The sequence below is a fragment of the Mustela nivalis genome (genome assembly GCF_964662115.1).
Source record: "Mustela nivalis genome assembly, contig: HAP1_SCAFFOLD_1232, whole genome shotgun sequence".
Lineage (NCBI taxonomy): Eukaryota > Metazoa > Chordata > Mammalia > Carnivora > Mustelidae > Mustela > Mustela nivalis.
Genome location: NW_028135432.1, coordinates 795 through 25,040, shown reverse-complemented (window position 1 = coordinate 25,040; position 24,246 = coordinate 795). Strand labels below are relative to the sequence as shown.

The 24,246-nt window shown below is 36.1% G+C and overlaps 1 protein-coding gene across 2 annotated transcripts in view; it reads right to left on the bottom strand.

Annotated features, from left to right (window-relative positions):
* The window catches only part of LEKR1 (leucine, glutamate and lysine rich 1), a gene marked incomplete at its 5' end in the record, with an annotated part of 163,734 nt that extends 140,023 nt beyond the window's left edge, over positions 1 to 23,711 (bottom strand). The window contains one exon of one of the 2 annotated variants that reach the window (XM_082750521.1): positions 23,497 to 23,711. In XM_082750521.1, the coding sequence (XP_082606647.1) occupies positions 23,497 to 23,711 (215 nt within the window). Of the gene's footprint in view, positions 1 to 7,303; positions 7,566 to 23,496 lie in introns of those variants that run through there. The other variant, XM_082750522.1, reaches the window with a different exon arrangement.
* Between the last annotated feature and the right edge of the window lie 535 nt (positions 23,712 to 24,246).

The following is a 24,246-nucleotide window of genomic DNA, read 5'->3' as shown; positions in this document are numbered from 1 at the left end:
AATGAGGCAAGAAAAGGAAATAAAAAGTGTATAGGCTGCGAAGGAAGACATAAAACTGTCTTTGTTCTCAGGTGACATGATTATCTATGTAGAAAATCTGAAAGAATCAAACAAAAACACTTCTGGAATTAATAAGCAGTTAAAGGAATGTTGCAGGATACAAGGTTAATATACAAAAGTAAATCACTTTCTTATATATATATATAGGATATAAAAGATAAATGCCAGAAACGAACATATGGAATTTTAAATTAAAAAGCACATCAGCATTTCCCTTAGCATCCCTCAAAATAAAAGTTATGTATAAATCTAAAAAATATGTACAAGACCTATTTGAGGAAAACTACAAAACTGATGAAAGAAAAAAATTGAAAGAAATCACAGAACTAAATAAATTGAACGATATTCCATGTTCATTGATAGGAAGACTCAATACTGTCAAAATGTCAGTTCTGCCCAACTTGATCTACAGATTCAATTCAATGCTAGTCAAAACCCCACAACTTATTTAATGAATATTGACAAACTGATTCTGAAATTTATATGGAAAGGCAAAAGAGCCAGAATAGCCCACACAATATTGAAGGAAAAACAAAGTTGGAAGATTGGAAATACCTGACTTTACCATAAAACTACAGTAATAAAGACAGTGTGGTATTGGTGAAAAAATAGACAAAGAAATTAAAGGAACAGAATAGAGTGTCCAAAAACAGACCCATATAAGTATTGCTGGACAACTAGACATATACTTGCAAAAGAAAAAAAAATGAACCTACACAAACCTTACAACCGTTACAAAAATTAATTCAAAATGGATCACAGACCTAAATGCAAAGTGCTGAGCTAGATGAGCTTGGGTATGGTGATGCCTTTTTAGATACAGCACCAAAAACATGATCCACAAAAGAAACAACTGATAAGCTAAACTTTATCAATATTAAAAGCTTCTGCAAAAAGCAGAAGTATTTTTTGCTCTGCAAAACACAATACTAAGAGAATCAGAAGAAAATCCAGACTGGAAAAAAATATTTGCAAAAGACACATCTGATTAAGTGACTGTTATTTAAAATATATGAAGAACTCTTAAAACTCAACAATAAGAAACGAAGCAACCCAATTAAAATGTGGACCAAACACCTTAATAGACATCTCATCAAAGAAGATATACAAGTGGCAAATAAGCAAAGAAGATGTTCAGCTAGCATATGTCATCAGATAAACGTAAATTAAAACAACAATGAAACACCACTTACTCCTGTATGAATGGCCAAAGTCAGATCACTGACAACACCAAATCCTGAGAAGGATGTAGAGCAACAGGAACTGTCACACATTGCTGGTGGAAATGCAAAAAAACACAGCCACTTTGGAAGACAGTTGAACAGTTTCTTACAAAACTAAATATACTCTCACCATCTGATCCAGCAATCATGTTCCTTTGTATTTACCCAAAGGAGCTGAAAATGTTTGTCTACACAAAGCTTGCACGTGGCTATTCTGAATAGCTTTATTCATAATTACCAAAACTTGAGGCAACCAAGATGTCCTTCATTAGGGAAATGGATAAACAGAGGTATGAACAGAGAATGGGATATTATTCAGCACTAAAAAGAAATGAGCTATTGAGTCATGAAAAGACTTGGAAGAATCTTACATATGTATTACTAAGTAAAAAAAAAAAAAAAAAGCCAGTCTCATAAGGGTACATGTCATATGATTCCAACCATATGAAAAGGAAAAGGGAAAACTATGGAGACAATAGAAAGATCAATGGTTTGGGGGCAGAATAATGAATAGCTCTATCACAGAGGATTTTTAGGATGTGACTATTCTGTATGACACAAGAGATGGATACACATCACTATACATTTTTCCAAACCTATAGAATACAACACTAAGAGGGAACCTTAAGGTAAACTATGAACTTTAGATGATCATGATATATTGATGTAGATGCATCCTTGTAAAATATGTACACTTCTAGTGAGTAATGTTGATAATGGAGCAGCTATGCATGTGTGGTGATAGGGAGGATAGAGGAAATATCGATAACTCCTTCTTAATTTTGTTATAAACTTAAAATTGCTTTTTTAGTCTTAAAAAGAATAATTCTTAATAACACCCCCTTTTACTCTCAATAACTTCCCAATATGGACTACTAATTTTATGGTCATCGTACTTATAGTGTGCTATCTCAGTAAAGAATTATGCTACTTGACATTGTTGAAGCTGTGATGCCTCCAAGTGGAGATGTCAAATGAAGAGTTAAATAGATTAATCTGGAGCTCAAAGGAGAAGTTAGAGATGGAAGTAGAGATTCACAGGCCTACCAAAAAAAGTGGGTAACTGAAGTCTTGGGGTGGGATAAGAGAAACTGAAAAGTAAGGAATGAAAATAGAAGAGAGCTATGGATGAAGCCTTGAAAGGCTCTAATATGTACAGAGCAAGAAAAGTGAAGAGTCCAGGAAAGGATAATGAGAAGCAACACTTAGGAGAAGCCACACATAATCCAGAATAATATGATATCATGGAAGCAAAAGAAGAGTATTTCAAATAGAACTGGTGAAATACTGTGTGTCAATGCTGCTAAGAAGTCAACTAGAGTATTTTTTAGATTTGGCAACATGAAGTAGCTGGTGACCTGAATTAGAACACCTCCTTTGAAATGATGCTGAGTGAAGCCAGATGACAGGAAGCCACACTGTGTGTGGAAATAACAAAATGGAGACAGTAAACTCAGATAATTTATTTAATGAGACTGGCCTGAAAAGGAAGAAGGGGCTAAGCGATCAGACTGAGAGACCGTTTCATTTGTTTGTTTGAAGAGTCCTAAGGAATGCTGTTGGAAAGGAAGGAGTTTGTAGAAAAAGAGAAGGTAAAAATACTCCAGAAAGAGGAAATAATTAGTATCAGGTTCCTGGTAGCTAGGGTACCAGTATAGTGTGTGATAGTTGTAGCCATCCACAGTAGGGGTTTTTCAGGTTGATATGATAAAAGGATAATGGGATAAGGGACTTTTTAACATTCTGTCAAGGGAATAATTGACATCACAATCCATGGAAGCTAAGCTGAATAGGAAAAATGTGTTAACAGAAAGGGTCAGAGAAGGTAGAGACAGCAATAGATTTCAGGCCTCAATGAAAGTGACCAAGTTGGAAGGTGAAGAGGCTATAAACAAAGAATGGATGTCCGAATTAGTCATTTCAGATGTGGAATCACTTCGGCTAATGGAAAGACTTTTCCATTTTCATTACATCTTCAATTTATTTTTTAAAAAGGCATGTAATACATGAAGATTTCTTATTAAGTTCTTCACATTGCTTCCAGGGACAGCTTTCCTAGTAGTTCTGCAAATCCAACCAACCCATTTCTTGCTAACGCTACTGGATGGCTTTCTATACAGTGGGTTTCTTCAGTACAATAAGACAAGACTCAAGCTCTGATGTGCCCTGTCCCTTCAAAACAACTCTCCAATGACAGTATCTTCATGCTATCTTTTGCCATGGCTGCATTTGTTTGGTTTCTTCAGTGAATTCAAATAGGAATATTACAGAAAAGACAAAGTAGTTAATCAGCTGTGTGACACTGTTATTTAATCTTTTTGTTTGTTTAGCCATCTATGAAATGGATATAACAGGAGTTGTTGATGATACCTCACTCAGTGAGTTAATTCATTTTCTTCTAACATAAAACTGTTCCCATTCAGAAAAATGTAAATAATATATAAATAATCTGAGAAGAAACCAAACTGCATGTTTTTGAAGATGTATTAATTCAAATCTACAACAAATAAAAACCATCCTATTCCTAAGCTAAAAATAACAGGATCTGACTTGTTTATTCAGGCCTAGTAGTTAAGTGAAACAATAAGAAGGTAGATGGAGAAATGAAGATTAAGGGAAAGATAGGATGAGACTGTGTTCTTTTGAAAAGTTTTGCTGCCCCCTCAATGAACAGCAGCAGTAGAGGTGCATCTCCCTATCACCTATCAGGACTGGCTTCATGCTTCACAGATAATGCAGGTTCTCACTAGGGCCTAATGGCCCTCCCAGTTACTTCCTGTAGACTTCTTGTTGATATCTTCTGGCACTAAGTCAGCCTTGATTAAATAAACAAATAAACAATCTACATATAAAACCCACCTCTCCAACCCCTACTCCACTCCTGTTTCTAGAAAAAGGCTCTGTACAGAATTCCTCAAGTTCAGGTAGGATTTTCAGCAAAGCTGCACTGTTGACTCTAGGGGTTCACCCATTCTGTTTCTTGGTTTTTGTTCAACACCTCCTCCCTTTTTTCTGTCAAGATGTTAATTTTATTATGTCCTTTTACAACACTTCACATCCATTTGGAAATATGGGGGTATAATAAATAAAAGTAAAAATTCTAAAATTATGCTTTCTATAAAATCTCTACTCCATTGAGCAGAAATGCAGGCTGTGGACATAATCAAAGCTGGTTAGGCATTTTCAATCACTAATTAAAATAGAATTCATTGTTTTGGTAGAGCTGAGATAGGGTTATTTCCTAGACCTTAGAACTTCCCTTATGATATTAGGTAATATTCAGATATCCAGGGTAGGTAGGAATGTGATGATACCTATGGAGGAAAAAACTGTATGCTATTAACCTTAATTTAAAAAAGGAAAAAAAAGGCGGGAGGGAAGGGGAAAAAAAAGGAAGATTAAGGAAGTAAGACGTAACTGAATTCCTGCCAGGCACAGAGTAATGTGTACATCATTCCTGTGAAGTAGCTGGTTCTTTGGCCATTTTCTAGATGAAGAAGCAAAAGTATGAAAAGATTACAAGCCAAGGTCATGGAACTAGGTAACAGCAGAGCCTCTACTGTTTATACCATATTATACACAGCTTCCCTTCATTCATTCTTATAACTCCCAATAGGATTTAGTCCTATAAAAATTGCATTTTTTAATGATAAATAACTAATTTTAAGCAGGAGAAATTCAAAGGGAAAAGATAAAAAGAAAGAATATTGAATGTCTGGGACGAAAATTCTATAGTGCTGACTAAAAACTTGGGGGAAAAAGAGACCTCCTTTAAAAAGACAAAGCAGTAAAATATATACCTTATTTTGGTAACTATGTTGCTATAGCAACAACATAATGGTACACAAAAGAGTTTTCAAAGTTATACTGGTAATAAAAGATATACATGTATACATAGGTCTATCTATGTTGTTGAATAAATACCAGTCTCTATAACCTTGCCAGATTTAGTAACAAGGAAACCCATGTAAGCATTATTTATGCCAATAAGTAAAACACCCGTCAAACTTTATTTGTTGTTTGCACATGTCCACAGAAAGAAGGAATAAAGGAAAATAGTATGATGTATACCTAAGGACTTTGGTCCAGAACTAGTCTAGTACTGGTGAACAACGAAAAGACAATAAAAAGATTAGCTAGTCTTAGACTATATGGTATGAATAAAATTTGTTTAAGTTTCCCAAGGTTTAAGTAATGAATAGTAAATATATCAATATAATAAACTCATATGTATACACCTAGACTGGAAAAAAAACACGATATCAACTTCCAGGTTTAAATTATTTGTTAATGACCCTGTATCTATTGGAGCCATTTTTCAGTGGCCTGAAAAGCAATAAATGCTTTCCCCAGTGGAACTCTACTGTATTTTTCCTGCTTTCCCCATGTTCAGCCCAACCACACTCCCATTCATACCAGCTCTTACTTCACTCTAACTAGTATTACTCTACCCTGAAGGCAACAAATCAGGATCTTAGAAGAGAGGTGAAGGCTTGAAAAGCCCCAGAGATCTGAAATGATTACCTAGGAAGTAATCCACCCCATAGGAACTATAGTTTTGTATCAGTTCTTTGTTCTATAAAATGTTAATTATTCAAAATCAGTTGTCACAAACATTCTTAATGTGTCTCTCTTAACACTACTTCTACAAAACCAGAGATTACTGCAAAAGTAGAACAAGCAGAACCTTGACATGTACAAAAGACCTTTTTAAAAAGGGAGTCCTTGATAAATTTCTTTCCCTGGGTGATTATTTCTCTCCCACTCAAAGTAGTAAAGGAAGCATGCACATGTTATTTTCTGGAGGAAGAGGTGATGGTCCAGTGAGGCAGGCTCTGCTAGTGTCTTCTTCCTTACAACAGAACCTGATACTTCAGCAAGCAGTGAGCCAACTCCCTGCAGTCAATTCCCCAGAATCCCTGCAGTTGTAGGCAAGCTTTTGATCTTCTAATACAGGCATTTCCCCTGAGTGCTTCACCCCTCATATTCCTGCCTAGAAATGAACATGACATCTGGCAGTGTTGAAGCCATCTTGAGATCACGAGAAGACCAGCATGAGACTCAATTCACTGAGAAACACAAAGTGAGAGATGGAAAGGGATTGGGTTCCTGGTGACATTACCGAGCTCCCTATAAACCCTTTCTTCATGATTCGAGAAACAAATAAAGCCATGTCCCTTTAAGCCACTTGCTGCAAAATGCATTGCTAACTGATATAACTAGTCTATGTGGAAAGCAGATTTGGCAGGGGAGATAATTGACAAAATCTACTTTGTTTGCCCAGTGACACTTTATTCCAGCCAAGTACATTTATAAACTCGGAGACATAATAAACTCTCTGTATTAATTCTGACCCCAAACTGGGGACTCAGTCTGAGTCTCTAAACCCTTGGTACCTACCTATGCCCATTCCTTGGCTGACTGCTTTAGACTTGACTTCTATGGCACAGCTAATTTTTGAGAACAGCCAACCCTGATCAACAAAACTTTCAAGTCTAGTTCTTCACAGTCAGGCCTACTGTACAGCTGCTTAAATCTCTATGCCACAGTCTCAATTTGGCATTAGCAGAATAGAAGTCAAAGAAGAAATGTTTAGCAGACAAACTGAGATGCATTTACATAACTATTGACTTTTGTCAACTAGCTATTGACATTTGTGAAAATGTAACCAATTACTTTGAAAAGTTTTTAGTTATTCAGAGCAATATTTAATTTGGCTAAAATATCAACCCAAGGTCACAACCAAAATAGAGTAGCCCTGTTATTCTCAGGTCCTCCCTCTTACAACTAAAAACACTGATCATAACATAACCCAAGTATAGAAAGCCTCTGAAAGGTGAAAAGGAAGACAGATGGCCTAGGAATCTCAGGATTTGAGAAATGCCAAGGCAGTGAGATCCTTATTTCCTTATTATCTCCATATATCCCAGACAATGTGCCAAAGTCTCCAAACCAGAACCACCAATAGCCACAGACAAAAAAGAAAAAGTTCACAGTCGATCAGCAATAGGGTGACTAACCAAGAAAAAACATTCTTGGCAATATCCACCCTCTTGGAGCTAGACATCAACTACAACTGTACCTCCTACCCCACAGTTTCAGTGGGACTGAGGCCAAGTAGAAAGTTGATCCCCTAATTCGCCCGAGTGGTACAGTGTCAGTGGACTGATCAGGGAGGTGATCTTCCATCTCCCTCTTCCATCTCCCTCTTGCAGAAGTTAAGATATGCTCCAACTCCCCCACAGGGGAAGTATCAGCAGGGCCAATGGAAAGCTAAGCCTCCTCTCCCACGCTGCACCGTGTCTGTACAAAGTAATATAAAGCAGTAGTAGTGACCACTTTCCCTTCCACTCCTGGTGTCAGTGAGGCCTAGTGGGGAACTAAACCTCCATACCAAGGGACAGCAAAGAGACGAATGAAGCAGTTAAAAACAGTACTAGCAGCACTCTTATTTCTGTTCTCCAACCAGATCCTGTGTCAGAGGATCTCAGTTAGGAGCCTCCAGCCCTACTCAACGCCAATGAGGCAGAATAAGGTAGTATGAAAGCAAATAGTCAACAATCTGCTTCTTTTCCTCTGGTACCAGTCAGACCAGGAGGGAGCTGAGCCTCCACTCCAAGCTGGCATCAAAAAAGCAGAATAAAGTGACAGGAAGCAGGGCTGGGTGGCACTCTACCTCTCCCATCCCTTGGTGTCAGTGGGGCACATAGAGGAGTCAAACTTCTACCCATTCACCTGCAACAAAGCAATGTGAGTCAGCTCTCTGACTCACAGTCTTTGGTGACAGTGAGTTCAGCAGCAGGGAGCCAATTTTTTAATCCAGAAGAGACACAAAACAGTGTAAGTTGGTGACCCACTTTAGCCAGAAAAGTGTGAATGGGGCCAAGGGGGATAAGTGAACTTCCACTCCACCAGTCTGATACAAGGCAGTATGAGTAAAATCCCACTTTAGCTGGAGTAGTGTCAGTGAGCCCAGCAGGAAGCTAAACAAACATACCCATCTGGCTTTCATGCTATACCTCAATAGGGGGAGTGCCTGCTTAAAAAAAAAAAAAAAAAAGATGAAATAAGATACAGAACCTCACAGTATAACCTCAAAACAACCAGGATTCAATGGAAAATCACTCATCATACCAGAATCATGAAAATCATAACATTAAAAAAAAAAAGATAAACAACAGACCCAATACTGAGATAAATCAAATGTTGGAATTATGTGACAAAGATTATAAAGCAGCCACCATAAAAATTACCTTAAAAGCAATTAAATATCTATTGAAACAAAAAATAAACAAAAAATAAAATCTCAACAAAGAAATAGAAGTTACCCAAAAAAGAACCAAATAGAAATTATAGAACTGAAAAATGCAATAACTGAAAGAAAAAATTCACTAGACAGGCTCAAAAGCAGAGTGTAATGACAGAAGACAGAATCAATAAACTTCAGGATAAATCAACAGTATTCACCCAAACTGAGCAGAGAGAAAATGGAAAAAAAAAAAAAAAAAAGACCACAATTAACAAAGCCTCAGAAACATGTGAGACAGTAACAAAAGAGCTAACATTCATATGATTAGAATCTAAGAAGGAAAAGAGAGAAAGTAGGACAAAATAATAGTCAAAGAAAAAATGGCTGCAAATCTCCTAAATGTAACAAGAGATAAAAACCTATAGAATCAGCAAACTTTAGGGAAGAACTTATTCTGTCCAAATATAAATAAGATAAATACACACACACACACACACACACACACACACACACACACACACATCAGAATATAATCCTAAAAACCTTCAAGAAACCAACATAAATGTAAGAGAAATGGGAAAAAGAGAACCAGAGGAACAAACTGAACACAAATAATTCAATGGCACACTTAAACTCTAACATACCAATAACTGCCTTAAACATAAATGGTCTACATACATAAATTAAGGGGCACCTGAGTGGCTCAGTCTTTAAGTTGCTTTCAGCTCAGGTCACCACCACAGGGTTCCTGGATGGAGCCCCAGGTCAGGCTCCCTGCCCAGCGAGGAGTCTGTTTCTCCCTCTCCCTCTGCCTTTCCCCTTGGCTCATGCTCTCTCCATCTCTCTCTCCTCAAATAAATAAATAAAATCTTTTTAAAAAATACATAAATTAAAAGACACTGGCCAAGAGCCGCCTGGGTGACTCAGTTGGTTAAGTGATTGACTAAATTTCCACTCAGGGTATGATCACAGGGTCATGAGAAGGAGCCCCATGTCAGGTTCTGCATTTATCAAAGAGTCTGCTTGAGATTCTTTCTCTCCCTCTCCTTGAGCCCCTCCCCACTCTTTCTCTCACACTCTCTCAAATAAGTAAAAGAAAAAGAAAGATGGGCAGAGTAGATTTAAAAAAAAAAAAAAAAAAACATGGTTCAACAATATGTTGTCTACAGCATGCTGTCAAAATTTGCTCATAGGTATATTGAGAGCAAAAGAATAGAAATATTAGGGGCGCCTGGGTGGCTCAGTGGGTTAAAGCCTCTGCCTTCGGCTCAGGTCATGATCCCAGGGTCCTGGAATCAAGCCCCACATCTGGGGCTCAGTGTGGAGCCTGATTCCCTTCCTTTCTTTCTGCCTGCCTCTCTGCCTACTTGTGATTTCTATCTGTCAAATAACTAAATAAAATCTTTAGAATAGAAATAATATACCACGTAAGCAGTTTTAACTTTTTATTTTATTTTAAAGTAGGCTCTACACCTAAAGTGGAGTCCAACACAGGATCTGAATATGGGGCCTGAACTCTTGACCCTGAGATCAAGACCTTAGCTGAATTCAAGAGTTGGATGTCAGGGTGCCCGAGTGTCTCTGTGGGTTAAACCTCTGCCTTCAGCTCAGGTCATGATCCCAGGGCCCTGGGATCAAGCCCCACATCGGGCTCTCTGCTCCATAAGGAGCCTGCTTCCTCCTCTCTCTGTCTCTCTCTCTGCCTGCCTCTTTGCCTACTTGTGATCCCTCTCTGTCAAATAAATTTAAAATATATATATCCACCAGTCTGATATAAGGCAGTATGAGTAAAATCCCACTTTAGCTGGAGTAGTGTCAGTGAGCCCAGCAGGAAGCTAAACAAACATACCCATCTGGCTTTCATGCTATACCTCAATAGGGGGAGTGCCTGCTTTAAAAAAAAAAAAAAAAAAAAAAAAGATGAAATAAGATACAGAACCTCACAGTATAACCTCAAAACAACCAGGATTCAATGGAAAATCACTCATCATACCAGAATCATGAAAATCATAACATTAAGTTATGAAGCCCTAATTCCCAATGTGACTATATATGGAGACGGAGTCTTTACAGAGGTAATTAAAGTTAAATGACATCATGAGGATGGAGCCCTAATCTCATAGCACTGGTAACCATGTAAGAAAATAAGGAGACACCAGAAATCTCTCTCTCCAAATGAACAGAGAAGAGGTCGTGTGGGTACACTACACAGTGTGCAGGTAGCTATCTACAAGTCAGGAAAAGGGGCACCTGGTAGCTCAGTCCTTAGGCGTCTGCCTTCGGCTCAGGTCCCGATCCCAGGATCCTGGGATTAAGCCCTACATCACTGGGTTCACTAATCCTCTGGAAGCCTGCTTCTCCCTCTCCCACTCCCCCTTCTTGTGTTCCCTCTCTCGCTGTGTCTCTGTCAAATAAATAAATAAAATCTTTTAAAAAAATAATAATAAATAAATGAAAGTCAGGATAAAAGGCCTTGTCAGAAATCAAGCACTTGATCTTGGATTTTTAGCCTCCAAAACTGTGAGAAAATAAACTTCTGTTGTCAAAGCCACACAGTCTCCTTGATTTCTCTTTCTTCTGTCTTGTTGTTGGTGTAGAGAAATGCAACTGATTTCTGTGCATTGATTTTATATCCTGACACTTTACTGAATTCCTGTACAAGTTCTAGCAGTTTTGGAGTGGAGTCTTTTGGGTTTTCCACATAAAGTATCATATCATCTGCGAAGAGTGATAGTTTGACTTCTTCTTTGCTGATTTGGATGCCTTTAAATCCTTTTGTTGTCTGATTGCTAAGGCTAGGACTTCTAGTACTATGTTGAATAGCACTGGTGATAATAGACATCCCTGCCGTGTTCCTGACCTTAGCGGAAAAGCTTTCAGTTTTTCTCCATTGAGAATGATATTTGCGGTGTTTTTCAAAGATGGTTTTGATGATATTGAGGTATGTGCCCTCTATCCCTGCACTTTGAAGAGTTTTGATCAAGAAGGGATGCTGTACTTTGTCAAATGCTTTTTCAGCATCTATTGAGAGTATCATATAGTTCTTGTTCTTTCTTTTATTAATGTGTTGTATCACATTGATTGATTTTCGGATGTTGAACCAACCTTGAAGCCCTGGAATAAATCCCACTTGGTCGTGGTGAACAATCCTTTTAATGTAATGTTGAATCCTACTGGCTAGTATTTTAGTGAGAATTTTTGCATCTGTGTTCATCAAGGATATTGGTCTGTAGTTCTCTTTTTTGATGGGATCCTTGTCTGGTTTTGGGATCAAGGTGATGCTGGCCTCATAAAATGAGTTTGGAAGTTCTCCTTCCATTTCTATTTTTGGAACAGTTTCAGGAGAATAGGAATCAAGGAGTCAATCCCATTTACAATTGCACCCAAAACTATAAGATACCTAGGAATAAACCTAACCAAAAAGGCTAAGAATCTATACTCAGAAAACTATAAAGTACTCATGAAAGAAATTGAGGAAGACACAAAGAAATGGAAAAATGTTCCGTGCTCCTGGATTGGAAGAATAAATATTGTGAAAATGTCTATGCTACCTAAAGCAATCTACATATTTAATGCAATTCCTATCAAAGTACCATCCATTTTCTTCAAAGAAATGGAACAAATAATCCTAAAATTCATATGGAACCAGAAAAGACCTCGAATAGCCAAAGGAATATTGAAAAAGAAAGCCAAAGTTGGTGGTATCAAAATTCCGGACTTCAAGCTCTATTACAAAGCTGTCATCATCAAGACAGCATGGTACTGGCACAAAAACAGACACACAGATCAATGGAACAGAATAGAGAGCCCAGAAATAGACCCTCAACTCCATGGTCAACTAATCTTCGACAAAGAAGGAAAGAACGTCCAATGGAAAAAGGACAGCCTCTTCAATAAATGGTGTTGGGAAAATTGGACAGCCACATGCAGAAAAATGAAATTGGACCATTTCCTTACACCACACACAAAAATATACTCAAAATAGATGAAGGACCTCAATGTGAGAAAGGAATCCATCCAAATCCTTGAGGAGAACATAGGCAGCAACCTCTTTGACCTCAGCCGCAGCAACATCTTCCTAGGAACATCACCAAAGGAAACAGAAGCAAGGGCAAAAATGAACTATTGGGATTTTATCAAGATCAAAAGCTTTTGCACAGCAAAGGAAACAGTGAACAAAACCAAAAGACAACCGACAGAATGGGAGAAGATATTTGTAAATGACATATCAGATAAAGGGCTACTGTCCAAAACTTATAAAGAACTTAGCAAACTCAACACCCAAAGAACAAATAATCCAATCAAGAAATGGGCAGAAGACATGAACAGACATTTCTGCAAAGAAGACATCCAGATGGCCATCAGACACATGAAAAAGTGCTCCATATCACTCGGCATCAGGGAAATACATATTAAAACCACAATGAGATATCACCTCACACCAGTCAGAATGGCTAAAATTAACAAGTCAGGAAATGACAGATGCTGGTGAGGATGCGGAGAAAGGGGAACCCTCCTACACTGTTGGTGGGAATGCAAGCTGGTGTAACCACTCCGGAAAACAGCATGGAGGTTCCTCAAAATGTTGAAAATAGAACTACCCTATGACCCAGCAATTGCACTACTGGGTATTTACCCTAAAGATACAAATGTAGTGATCCAAAGGGGCATGTGCACCTGAATGTTTATAGCAGCAATGTCTACAATAGCCAAACTATGGAAAGAACCTAGATGTCCATCAACAGACGAATTGATAAAGAAGATGTGGTATATAAACACAATGGAATACTATGCAGCCATCAAAAGAAATGAAATCTTGCCATTTGCGACGACGTGGATGGAACTAGAGGGTATCATGCTTAGCGAAATAAGTCAAGTGGAGAAAGACAACTATCATATGATCTCCCTGATACAAGAAGTGGAGATGCAACATGGGGAGTTAAGGGGATAGGAGAAGAATAAATGAAACAAGATTGAATTGGGAGGGTTACAAACCATAAGTGACTCTTAATCTCACAAAACAAACTGAGGGTTACTGGGGGGAGGGGGTTGAGGAGAAGGGGGGTGGGGTTATGGACATTGGGGAGGGTATGTGCTATGGTGAGTGCTGTGAAGTGTGTACACCTGGCAATTCACAGACCTGTACCCATGGGGATAAAATATATTGTATGTTTATAAAAAATAAAAATTTAAAAACAAAAAGCCACACAGTATGTAGTATTTTATTATGGCAGCCCTGGCAAACTGATACACATATGATGTTTAATATCACGAGCCATTAAGGAAATGAAAATTAAAACCATGATGAGGTCCCACTACACACCACTCAGAATAGCTAAAACAAAAAATAGTTGACATCATATGCTGGTGAATGTGGAAAAACTGGATGACTCATATACTCCTGGTGAAAATAAAATGGTACAACCACACTGGAACACTATTTGGAAGTTTCTTATAAAGCCAAACATGCAAAAAAAATAAATACCAAATAAATAAATAATAAAACTAAACATGCAATTATACTCTGAACTATAAGCCAGCAACTATACTCTGAACATTTATCTCAGAGAAACAAAACTCATGTTCACACAAAAATCTGTATATAAATATTCACTGCAGCTTCTTTTGTAACAAGGAAAAGCTGAAAATAACCAACATGTCCTTCAGTGAATGCTTGTAAATAAACGATTAAACAAAATGTGGTACATCAATACAATGTAATACTACTCAGCAATAAAAAGGAAGGAACTAGTAATATACACAACTTGGATGCATCTCCAAAGAATTATGCTGAGTGAAAAGACTATCCCAAAACACTCATATTCTATGATTCCATCTATATGACTTTCTTGAAAGGCCAAAATTATAGATATGGTGGCTGCCAAAGGTCATGAACAGAGAAGGGAAAGGGTAATTGTGGCTACAAAGAGCAACATGAGGAATCCTGTGGTAATGAAACTGTCCTGCATCTTGACTATATTGGTCAATATCTTCATTGTGATATTATACTATAGTTTTACAAGCTTTTACCAACTGGAGGAAACTGGGTAAATAGTACACAGGATCTCCATTATTTCTTATACTGCATGTGAATCTATCATTACCTCAAAATTAAAGTTTAATGTAATAAATTCATTCAATTCTAAATACAAATATTTCTGACCAATAGTTTGCCATTATGGTTCTTGAATTCTCTGAAATACTCAGCTGTGATCAGTATGCTACTCCATGATGACTAAAGGTAAAACATGCTAGTTGAAATTCTGATCAGTTGGTGAGAACCATAAGCTTAAACTAATAGTTTTGATAAACTTAAAATCAATAGAATATCCCAGTAGTGATAATGATATACTTAGCTATACAGTATCAATCTGTCTACAAACACAGAATCTCCTTGTGGCTATTCCTTTCCAGAGGAATTCTGAAGTAGACCTCCCAGAGGAGCTCCAAAAGATATTTCTGCCACAATGTCACATTGGCAGCTCAGTAATAGACGATGACAGACACCAAAGGAATTGATACAGAAGTAATAGCATTAATGTATTATAAGCAGAAAGTCAAGGTTAGAAAATGTTACTTGAAACCTATACTTTTTTTTAAGTATTAGAGACTCATAATTTTCTGCTTATTTCCTTTGTCTGCTATGTCTTGTTCTTCCTCTTGGTGTGTCTATACTTTGATTGGTTTCATGAGACTTAATGAGTCCAGTTGTAAACATTTATAGAACATGAAAAGAATAGAAATTTTTAAAGTATTAAGTCACATTTTCAAATGCCAGCTTAAGATCTCTGGTTTCCAGTCAGGAATGTAAGGAGCTTAGAAGTCAATAGGCTACCCTAACAATAAGTAAAAAGATGAACAAAGTGAAAATGAACAGCTCTTGCTAGACTTGTCAGAGAAGTGAGGGCCTAAAGCAGACCACTGCCCCCCAAAACTGGAGACGAGGATAGATACAAAGAAGTACAACTTTTCAGAGCAGAAACCCAGAGAAACCTCCATGGGAACCAATGTGAGGAAACAAAAACCTGAATTGTAACTTGCAAATGACTAGAAACTCACTGTGGACAAGTCTGAGAGATAAGAACTCTAGAAGAACACCATGTTTTTGTGCGTTTTACATCCAGGAGCCCTATCAGGTCCTCAAACTAAAGATGAGAGAAAAATCCACGTGTGCCTCTTACAAACAGAAGGGAAAAGTAAATATGTTGAAAAATACCAGAGCTTTGTATTCTGTTTAACAAGGCCTGCTCTCAGGAGAAACTATCTTATCAGAGTTTAACCTGCTGGGGTTTTATCAGAGCTCAACTAACCTGGCAAAGGGAAATACCCAGATCCATTCTAGCCATCCTGACCCACATAAGGGTGAGAGTGAGGCGGGGTAAGGCTCTGACAACTAAGGAACATCTGTGAACTTCACAATGCAGAGGCATAGGCTTACAAGACTGAGGTCCAGTCACAGGACCACTGAACACCTCTCCTCATCTCCCACCCACCACATTGCCACTGCATTACTAAAGATCTATTTAGAGCAATTCCTTTTACAAGTACATTGTATCCACCTTTCAAAAAATTGCAAGGCATTATTAAAAGGAAAAAAGAAAAAGTTTGATGAGACTGAACAAGCATCAGAACCAGAGGCAGATATGGCAAGAATGTCAGAATTATCACACTAGGAATTTTTTTTTTAAGACTTTATTTGACAGAGAGAAAGAGAGCATGTGCACAAGCAGGCAGAGCGGCAGGCAGAAGCAGGTTTCCAGCTGAGCAGAGAGCCCAACATGGGGCTCAATCCCAAGACCCTGAGATCATGACCTAAGTTAAAGGCAGACACTTAACTGAGCCACCCAAGATGCCCTGAGACTAGGAATTTTTTTTAAACTATAATTACTATGAAAAGAGTTTTAATGGAAAAAGTAGACAACATACAAGACACATGGATAAGTAAGCAGAGAGATGAAACTTCCAAGAAAGAATCAAAAAGAAATGTTAGAGATCAAAAACATTGTAACAAAATGAACAATGCTTTCAATGGGCTTAATAGTAGACTAGACATCATTTAAGAAAAAAATCTCTGAGCTTGAACATATGACAATAGATCAGAAAAGCTTCTAAAACTGAAAAGCAAAGTTAAAAAAAAGAGAATATTCAAGAACTTTGGGACAACTATAAAAGGTATAACATATATATAACAAGAATAAAAGAAAAAGAAATAAAGGAAAAGAAGAATTGTTTGAAATGATGACTGAGAATTCTTTCCAAATTAATGTCAGATACAATACCACAGATCCAAGAACCCGAGAGTATACCAAGCAGGATAAATGCTACCCCCCCAAAAAGGTATATCATCTCTAAACTATAGAAAATCATGACTAAAGAAAAAAGACTTGATAGAAGCTAGAGGATAAAAACACCTTACCTGTGTCACCTGGTGGTTCAGTAGGTTAAGTGTCTGCCTTCAGCTCAGGTCATGATCCCAGGGTGCTGGGATGGAGCCCTGCAATGGGCTCCTTACTCAGTAGGGAGCCTGTTTCTCCCTCTTTCTCTGCCTATTTTTCCCCCTGCTTGTGCTCTTTCTTTCTGTCAAATAAATAATTAAAAACAAACAAACAAACAAACAAACACCAGAAACGACAAAATGAAACAAAACAAAACAAAAAAACAAAAAACCCACCTTACCTATACAGGAACAAAGATAAGTCTTCTATACAACTTCTCCTCAGAAATCACGCAAGCAAAAAAAAGAAAAAAAGAGTGGAATGAAATACTTGCAGTTTGAAAGAAAAAAAATTAACATAAAACTCTGTAATCTGTAAAATTATCCTTCCAAGGTGAAAAAGAAATAAGACTTTCTCAGAGAAACAAAACTTGAGGGTATTTGCCTGCCAGTCAGTCAACATGCTTTGCAAGAAATGTTAAAACACATTCTTCAGAAAAAAGTAAAAGAATACAGAACAGAAACTCAGGTCAACATAAAGCAAAAGCATCAGAGAGGGACTAAGTGAATGTAAATTAAAAACTTTTCCTTATTTTTAATCTAATAAGCAACAATTCATTCAAACTAATAATTGAGCAATAATGTATTTGATTATGTGTGCTTTTAAAAATATATATGGATATTTATGTATGCCTAATTAAAAGTGAATTGAGGGTTCCTGGGTGGCTCAGTCTGCTTTCAGCTCAGGTCATGATCACAGGGTCTTGGGATCCAGCCCTGCATCAGGTTCCCTGCTCAGCAGGGAGTCTGCTCCTCCCCTCCCTCTGCCTCCCTCTGCCCCTACCCCGGCTCGTGCTTACTCTCTCTCTTGTTCTTTCTCTCTCTCTTGCTCTCTCTCTCAAATAAATAAAATCTTTAAAAAAAAAAAAAAGTAAAATGAATGATAGCAATGGTATAAGAAATAGGAGGAAGGAATCACAAATATTTCATTATTATAAGGTACTTACACAACCCATGAAGCAGTATAGTGTTATCTGAAAGCAGACTTGAAAAAAAAAAATATATATATATATATAAAATTCTAGGGCAACTAAAAAAAGTTTTTAAAAAAACCCAGATATTCTAAGAGAAAATGGAATGATATAATATGTTCAAATCCATAAAAGGTAGAAAAGTGTGGAAGACAAAAATAAGAACAAAGAACAAGAGTAATAAAAATGGTAGATCTAGACCTAACTATATCAGTCATTACTTTGAATGTCAATGGTCGAAATCCATTCATTAAAAGACAGATTGTCAGAGCGTATCAAAAAACAAAACCCAAATATTCTTGTCTGCAAGAAATCCATTTTAAATATAAAGACCCAATAGATTAAAAATAAAGCAGTGGGGCGCCTGGGTGGCTCAGTGGGTTAAGGCGCTGCCTTCAGCTCAGGTCATGATCCCAGGGTCCTGGGATCGAGTCCCGCATCGGGCTCTCTGCTCAGCGGGGAGCCTGCTTCCTCCTCTCTCTGCCTGCTTCTCTGCCTACTTGTGATCTCTGTCTGCCCAATGAGTAAATAAAATATTAAAAAAAAAATAAAAAAAAAAATAAAGCAGTGGAGAAAGACATACCATGCTAGCACTAATCAAAAGAAAGTGAGAATGTACGTATTGGTTTCAGACAGAAAAGACTTCAGAGCAAAGTAGTTACTAGAGTTAAAAAGAGGTATAACAATGATAAAGGGGTCAAAACCTCAAGAAAACATAATAATCCTTAACAAGAGAGTCTAACAACAGATTATCAAAATATGAGGCAAAGCTTATAGAATTACAAGAATAGATAAATCCATAATTATAGTTGAAGACTTTATAAAAAATGGACAGATCCAGCACATTAAAAATCAATAAGAACATAGTTGAACACAACAGCATCATCAACCAACTGATATAATTGATATTTATGGACTACCTCATCCAAAAACAGAATATACATTTTTTCACACTCACATGGAACATTCACCAAGACAGACCATATTCTGGGCCATAAAACACATCTTAACAAATTTAAAAGAATAAAAATCATATGGTGTCTGTGCTCAGACCAAAAGGAAATTAAACTAGAAATCAAACAGAAGAGCTGGGAAATCCCCAAATAGTTGGAGATGAAAAAATAACATATGGGTCACAGAAGAACTCAGAAGAGAAGCTTAAAAATACTTTAAGTGAAAATGAAAGTACAACTTACTGAAATTTGTAGTATGCAAATCTATATGATCACCTGTGTAGAAAATATGAAAGAATCAACCAAAAAACTCCCAGAACTAGTAAGTGATTATAGCAAGGTTGCCAGATACAAGGTGAACTTTCGAGAGTCAATTTCTTATATACTACAAACACATGGAATTTGAAATTAAAAACAGATTACCATTTACATTAGTACCCCCCCCAATGAAATACTTGGGCAAAACCCTAAGAAACTCTAACAAAATATGTACAAGATCTAAATAAGAAAATAAAATGTAGATAATCCAGCTTAGAAATGGGCAGAAGTCATAAATAGACATTTTTCCAAAGAACAACAGATGGCCAACAAACACATGAAAAGATACTCAACATCACTCATCATCAGGGAAATATAAATCAAAACCATGATGAGATACCACCTTATACCTGTCACAATGGTTAAATTAACAACACAGGAAACAACAGATGTTGGGGAGGATGCCAAGAAAGGGGAACCCCCTTACGCTGTTGGTGAGAATGCAAACTGGTGCAGCCACTTTGGAAAATAGCATGGAAGTTCCTCAAAAAGTTAAAAATAAAACTACTCTACGACCCAGCAACAGCACTACTAGGTATTTACCCAAAGGATACAAAAAAAACCAACCACCCCAGATTCAAAGGGGTACATGCACCCCAATGTTTATAGCAGCATTATCAATAATAGCCAAACTATGGAGAGAGCCCAAGTCCCATCAGCTGATGAACAGAGAAAGATGATGAGGAATATATATATATCTATATCTATCTATCTATCTATATATCTATATGAAATCATTTGTGGAATTTAAGGAACAAAACATAAAGGAAGTGGGGGGAAAGAGAGAGAGGGAAACAAACCATAAGAGACTCTTAACAATAAAGAACAAACTGAGGGTCAATGGTGAGAGGTGGGTGAGGGATGGGCTAAATAGAGGATGGGTATTAAGGAGAGTCCTTGCTGTGATGAATATTGGGTGTTATATGTAAGTGATGAATCACTAAATTCTAAATATTACACTATATGTAAACTAACTAGAATTTAATTAAAAATTTGAAAGAAAGAAAAAAGAAAACAAAGATTAACTAAATAAATTAAGAGATATTCCATGTTTTGGACAGGAAGACTCAATATATAAAGATATCAATTCTTCCCAACTTGATGTAGAGATGTACAGATGTACAGATGTACAGATTTAATTCAATATCAATTAAAATTTCACAAGTTATTTTGTGAATTTATTTATATGAAAAAAACGGATTCTGAAGTTTACATGGAGAGACAAAAAACCTAGAACAGACAATTCAATATTGTAGGAGAAAAAAAAAATTTGGACTGACACTACCTGGCTTCAAATTTACTATAAGCTACAATAATTAAAATAATGTAGTACTGGTAAAAGAACAAAGATATTAATAGAACAGAGAGTCCAGAAACAGATCTACATAAATATAGTCAACTGCTCTTTGACACAGGAGCAAAGGCAAACACAATGGAGAAAAGAGAGTCTCTTTAACATACAGTGCTGAAAGTAACTAGAAGACATCCACATGCAGAAAAACAAACGAACCAAAAAAAACCAGACCTTACCACCTTCACAAAAATTAACTCAAATGTATCATAGGCCTAAATATAAAATACAAAACTAGAAAACTAGAAAATGACAGGAGAAAAGTTTGACTACCTTGGTTATGGTGATAACTTTTTTAGATACAACACCAAAGGCAAGTTTCATGAAATAAACAATAAGATGGACTTCATTAAATTTAAATATCTGCTCTGCTAAAGAGAATGTCAAGAGAATTAGAAGACAAAGCCACAGACTTGGAGAAAATACTTGCAAAAAACATATTCAGGGGCACCTGGGTGGCTCAGTGGGTTAAGCCTCTGCCTTTGGCTCAGGTCATGATCTCAGGGTCCTAGGATCAAGCCCCGCATCAGGCCTCTGCTCAGCAGGGAGCCTGATTCCTGCTCCCTCTCTCTGCATGCCTCTCTGCCTACTTGTGATCTGTCAACAAATAAATAAAATTTTTTAAAAAGTTAACTAAAACATCAACGCTATAATATTTTTAAACATATGTTGGTTTTTCAACTTGGCTAAATCTAGGTTATTGTTAATCAGGTAAGTTTCTGTTGTTCATAACCAAGAGAACTTGACACAGAACCCTGATCAGAATTTGGCATGGAATAGTAAACAAACAAATAAATAATCAATGCAGAAAAAACACAATGAACGAAAAGATAAGCAACCATGAGAAAATATTAGCAACATATATAAACAAAGTAAGATATCCATGTTATATTAAAAACTCCTATAGATAAAATTAAACAACCTAATAGAAATTTGGACAATAGATATGAACAAATGATTAATAGAGGAAGAAATATAAATGTCTAATAAACATGTAAAAAAATGTGCACCATCATTAGCAATAAACAAACACAAATTAACACCAAAGAAGTAACTTTTTTGACTCAAGAAAAAAGCAAAAATTTGATGGGATGCCTGGGTGGCTCAGTCAGTGAAGCATTCAACTCTTGATTTTGGCTCGGGCCATGATCTCAGGGTCATGAGATCAAGCCCTGCATCAGGCTCCACAATAGGCATGGAGCCTGCATGGGATTCTCTCTCTTCCTCTACATCTGCCCCTCTCTCCCCTTAGAAAAAAAAGTAAAAATCTGAAAAACTCTAATATTAACAACAAGTAAGAAAATGGCCACTTTATAAACAATAGGCCAAATAAAAATTAATACTATCTTCTCAAAGGACAATTTGGTATAACATTTTTTAGAATTTTAAATTGACTTTTCCTTTCTTTCAGCAACTTAATGTCTAGGAATTTATCCCACAGAAAATATACATACACAAGAACATAAATATAGGTACTGTCTGTAATAATGATTGGAAATAATCTAAATGTTAGAAAGAAAAAGTTAAGTAAATTATAGCATATTCTTAGTAGGAAAATGTAACAGATAAAAAGATAAATCTATATATATTAACACGGAACAATTTTCAATATATATAAATTAAGTGGCAAATGTCACAGAATGATATATTTAATATATTGCTTATATTAAAAACTGGCCTATTAAAAGATAAAGGTTTTTAAATTATATGTCTTATATAATATATTAGCTATCTTAAAGAAATATATCTATAATGAGGGTAAAGGCACAACAATGGACCTAGAAAGATATACACCAAGCCATTAAAAGCAATTTTACCTCCAGTAAGAAGAAATCAGAATAAAAAGGGAACTCCTTTCCTTTTCTTCTATATACTTCTTTTATTTTGTGTATTTATATATGACTTATATAATGTAACATGTTATTAAAGAAAGTAAAATGTAAATACAGCAAGCAAAAGAATTTCTGCTCTGACAGGCAAAAACCCTCCAACTCTAAAATTTTAAACTGAATATTCAAACGTTTTATTTTTCTACCCAAATATTACAAAATACTTTATTATTCAGATTTGATATTCAAGAAACTGTAACAAAATTTTCTTAGTAATAGTCTAAGAACTATCAGACTCAATGGAGATTTAATGTAATTATAAAAATTTATAATTAAAGTTCTTAATCCTAGGAGATCTAACAAAGTTCCTACTTTTACAAAGACATGATACTCATTACCTTCGTTAATTCAAGATTTACTAACATCAACTGTTGATATTTTAAATAGAGAAATATTCACTTATAAAAAAGGAAAAGCCATAAAATACCAGCAAAACCCTTTTACCGAAGTGTCTGTATAAAACCACTGAGGTGTCTTCAAGCAGACTAAATTGCTGATTAGATTCAACAGCATCAGGAACCCATTCTTCAATTTTTTCAAATTTCAGTGATTTAGAATCATGTACCAATATTAATATTTTGGCATCCTTTTCAAAACATGAAAACCTTATTCTATAAATCTAAATGTTTGAGGCCATTTAAAAACAGTATCAAGTATCAAAAACTACCAAAATTCACCTGGTTTTTGCTAGACAAATCTTCCTAATGATAAAATTAGGATATACATCTGGGGAAAATTAAAACTTAACCCATCTCACCATATAATTACTGAATTAACTGCTTTCTAATTATTTAAATACATGTCTTAAAGAAATGCTCAAACTATAGTAATTATATTTAATAATTATTAATAATAAAATGAACTCAAATATATTAAATTGTAACATAACTGATACAGAGAAATTTTAGAAAAACATTCAAAGTCTATTTCTTTCCTGTACTTTTCTTTCAAACTAAATAAATGACAGAAAAGAATAATAGACTCTAACCTTTCTGTTTTGGATTCATTGTCAATTTTGTACTGTTCAAAATCTTGACTAAGAGACTGTAGCTTTTCTTGAAGTCTCTTTTCACGGTCTACACTTCCTTGATAAAATTTCATCTCTTTTTCCATCGCCTTCACTTTTTCTTCCATAGCCTTAAACTCGTGAAGGATCAGATAGCTGACTCCACAGTACTTACAAACTTTTTCTTCAGGAGACATCTAGAAAACAGACAGACATACATACATTGAAAGGATATTTTTTAAATTCTGAAAAGCAAAGTTCCACTGAAGATATCACTGCAACTATGCCGGTCAGCTGAAGTAAATGTACACTGGACTATGCCATGGAGTAATAATTATGACATTGCCTACATCTGGGTAAAATTTTAAAAACTGGCATGATACCGACTCTGACACAAAATCTTGGAATTAGAAAAGGGTCTTTCAGAGTGATTATTTCTCCACAGTATCTCTAAGAAAGATTTACCCTTGGAATATTTTCCATAAAATAAAACTAAAAATGATGAAAACATCTTTAAAATTTTTGTTTTAAGATGAGTTTTCCATGAAGTGGAAAGAAATCACTGGCCTTTTACTGCCAGCTGCACTGTGAACCTGGAGATGCTTCTTGGCTTTTTTCAGATCTTATTTTTCCTCATTTATAAAATTCTGGCATTGGACCAAATGAACTCTTAAGTTCCTGTTCAGTTTTAACATTTTATGATTTTTACAGAATTTAACAAAATTTATGCCA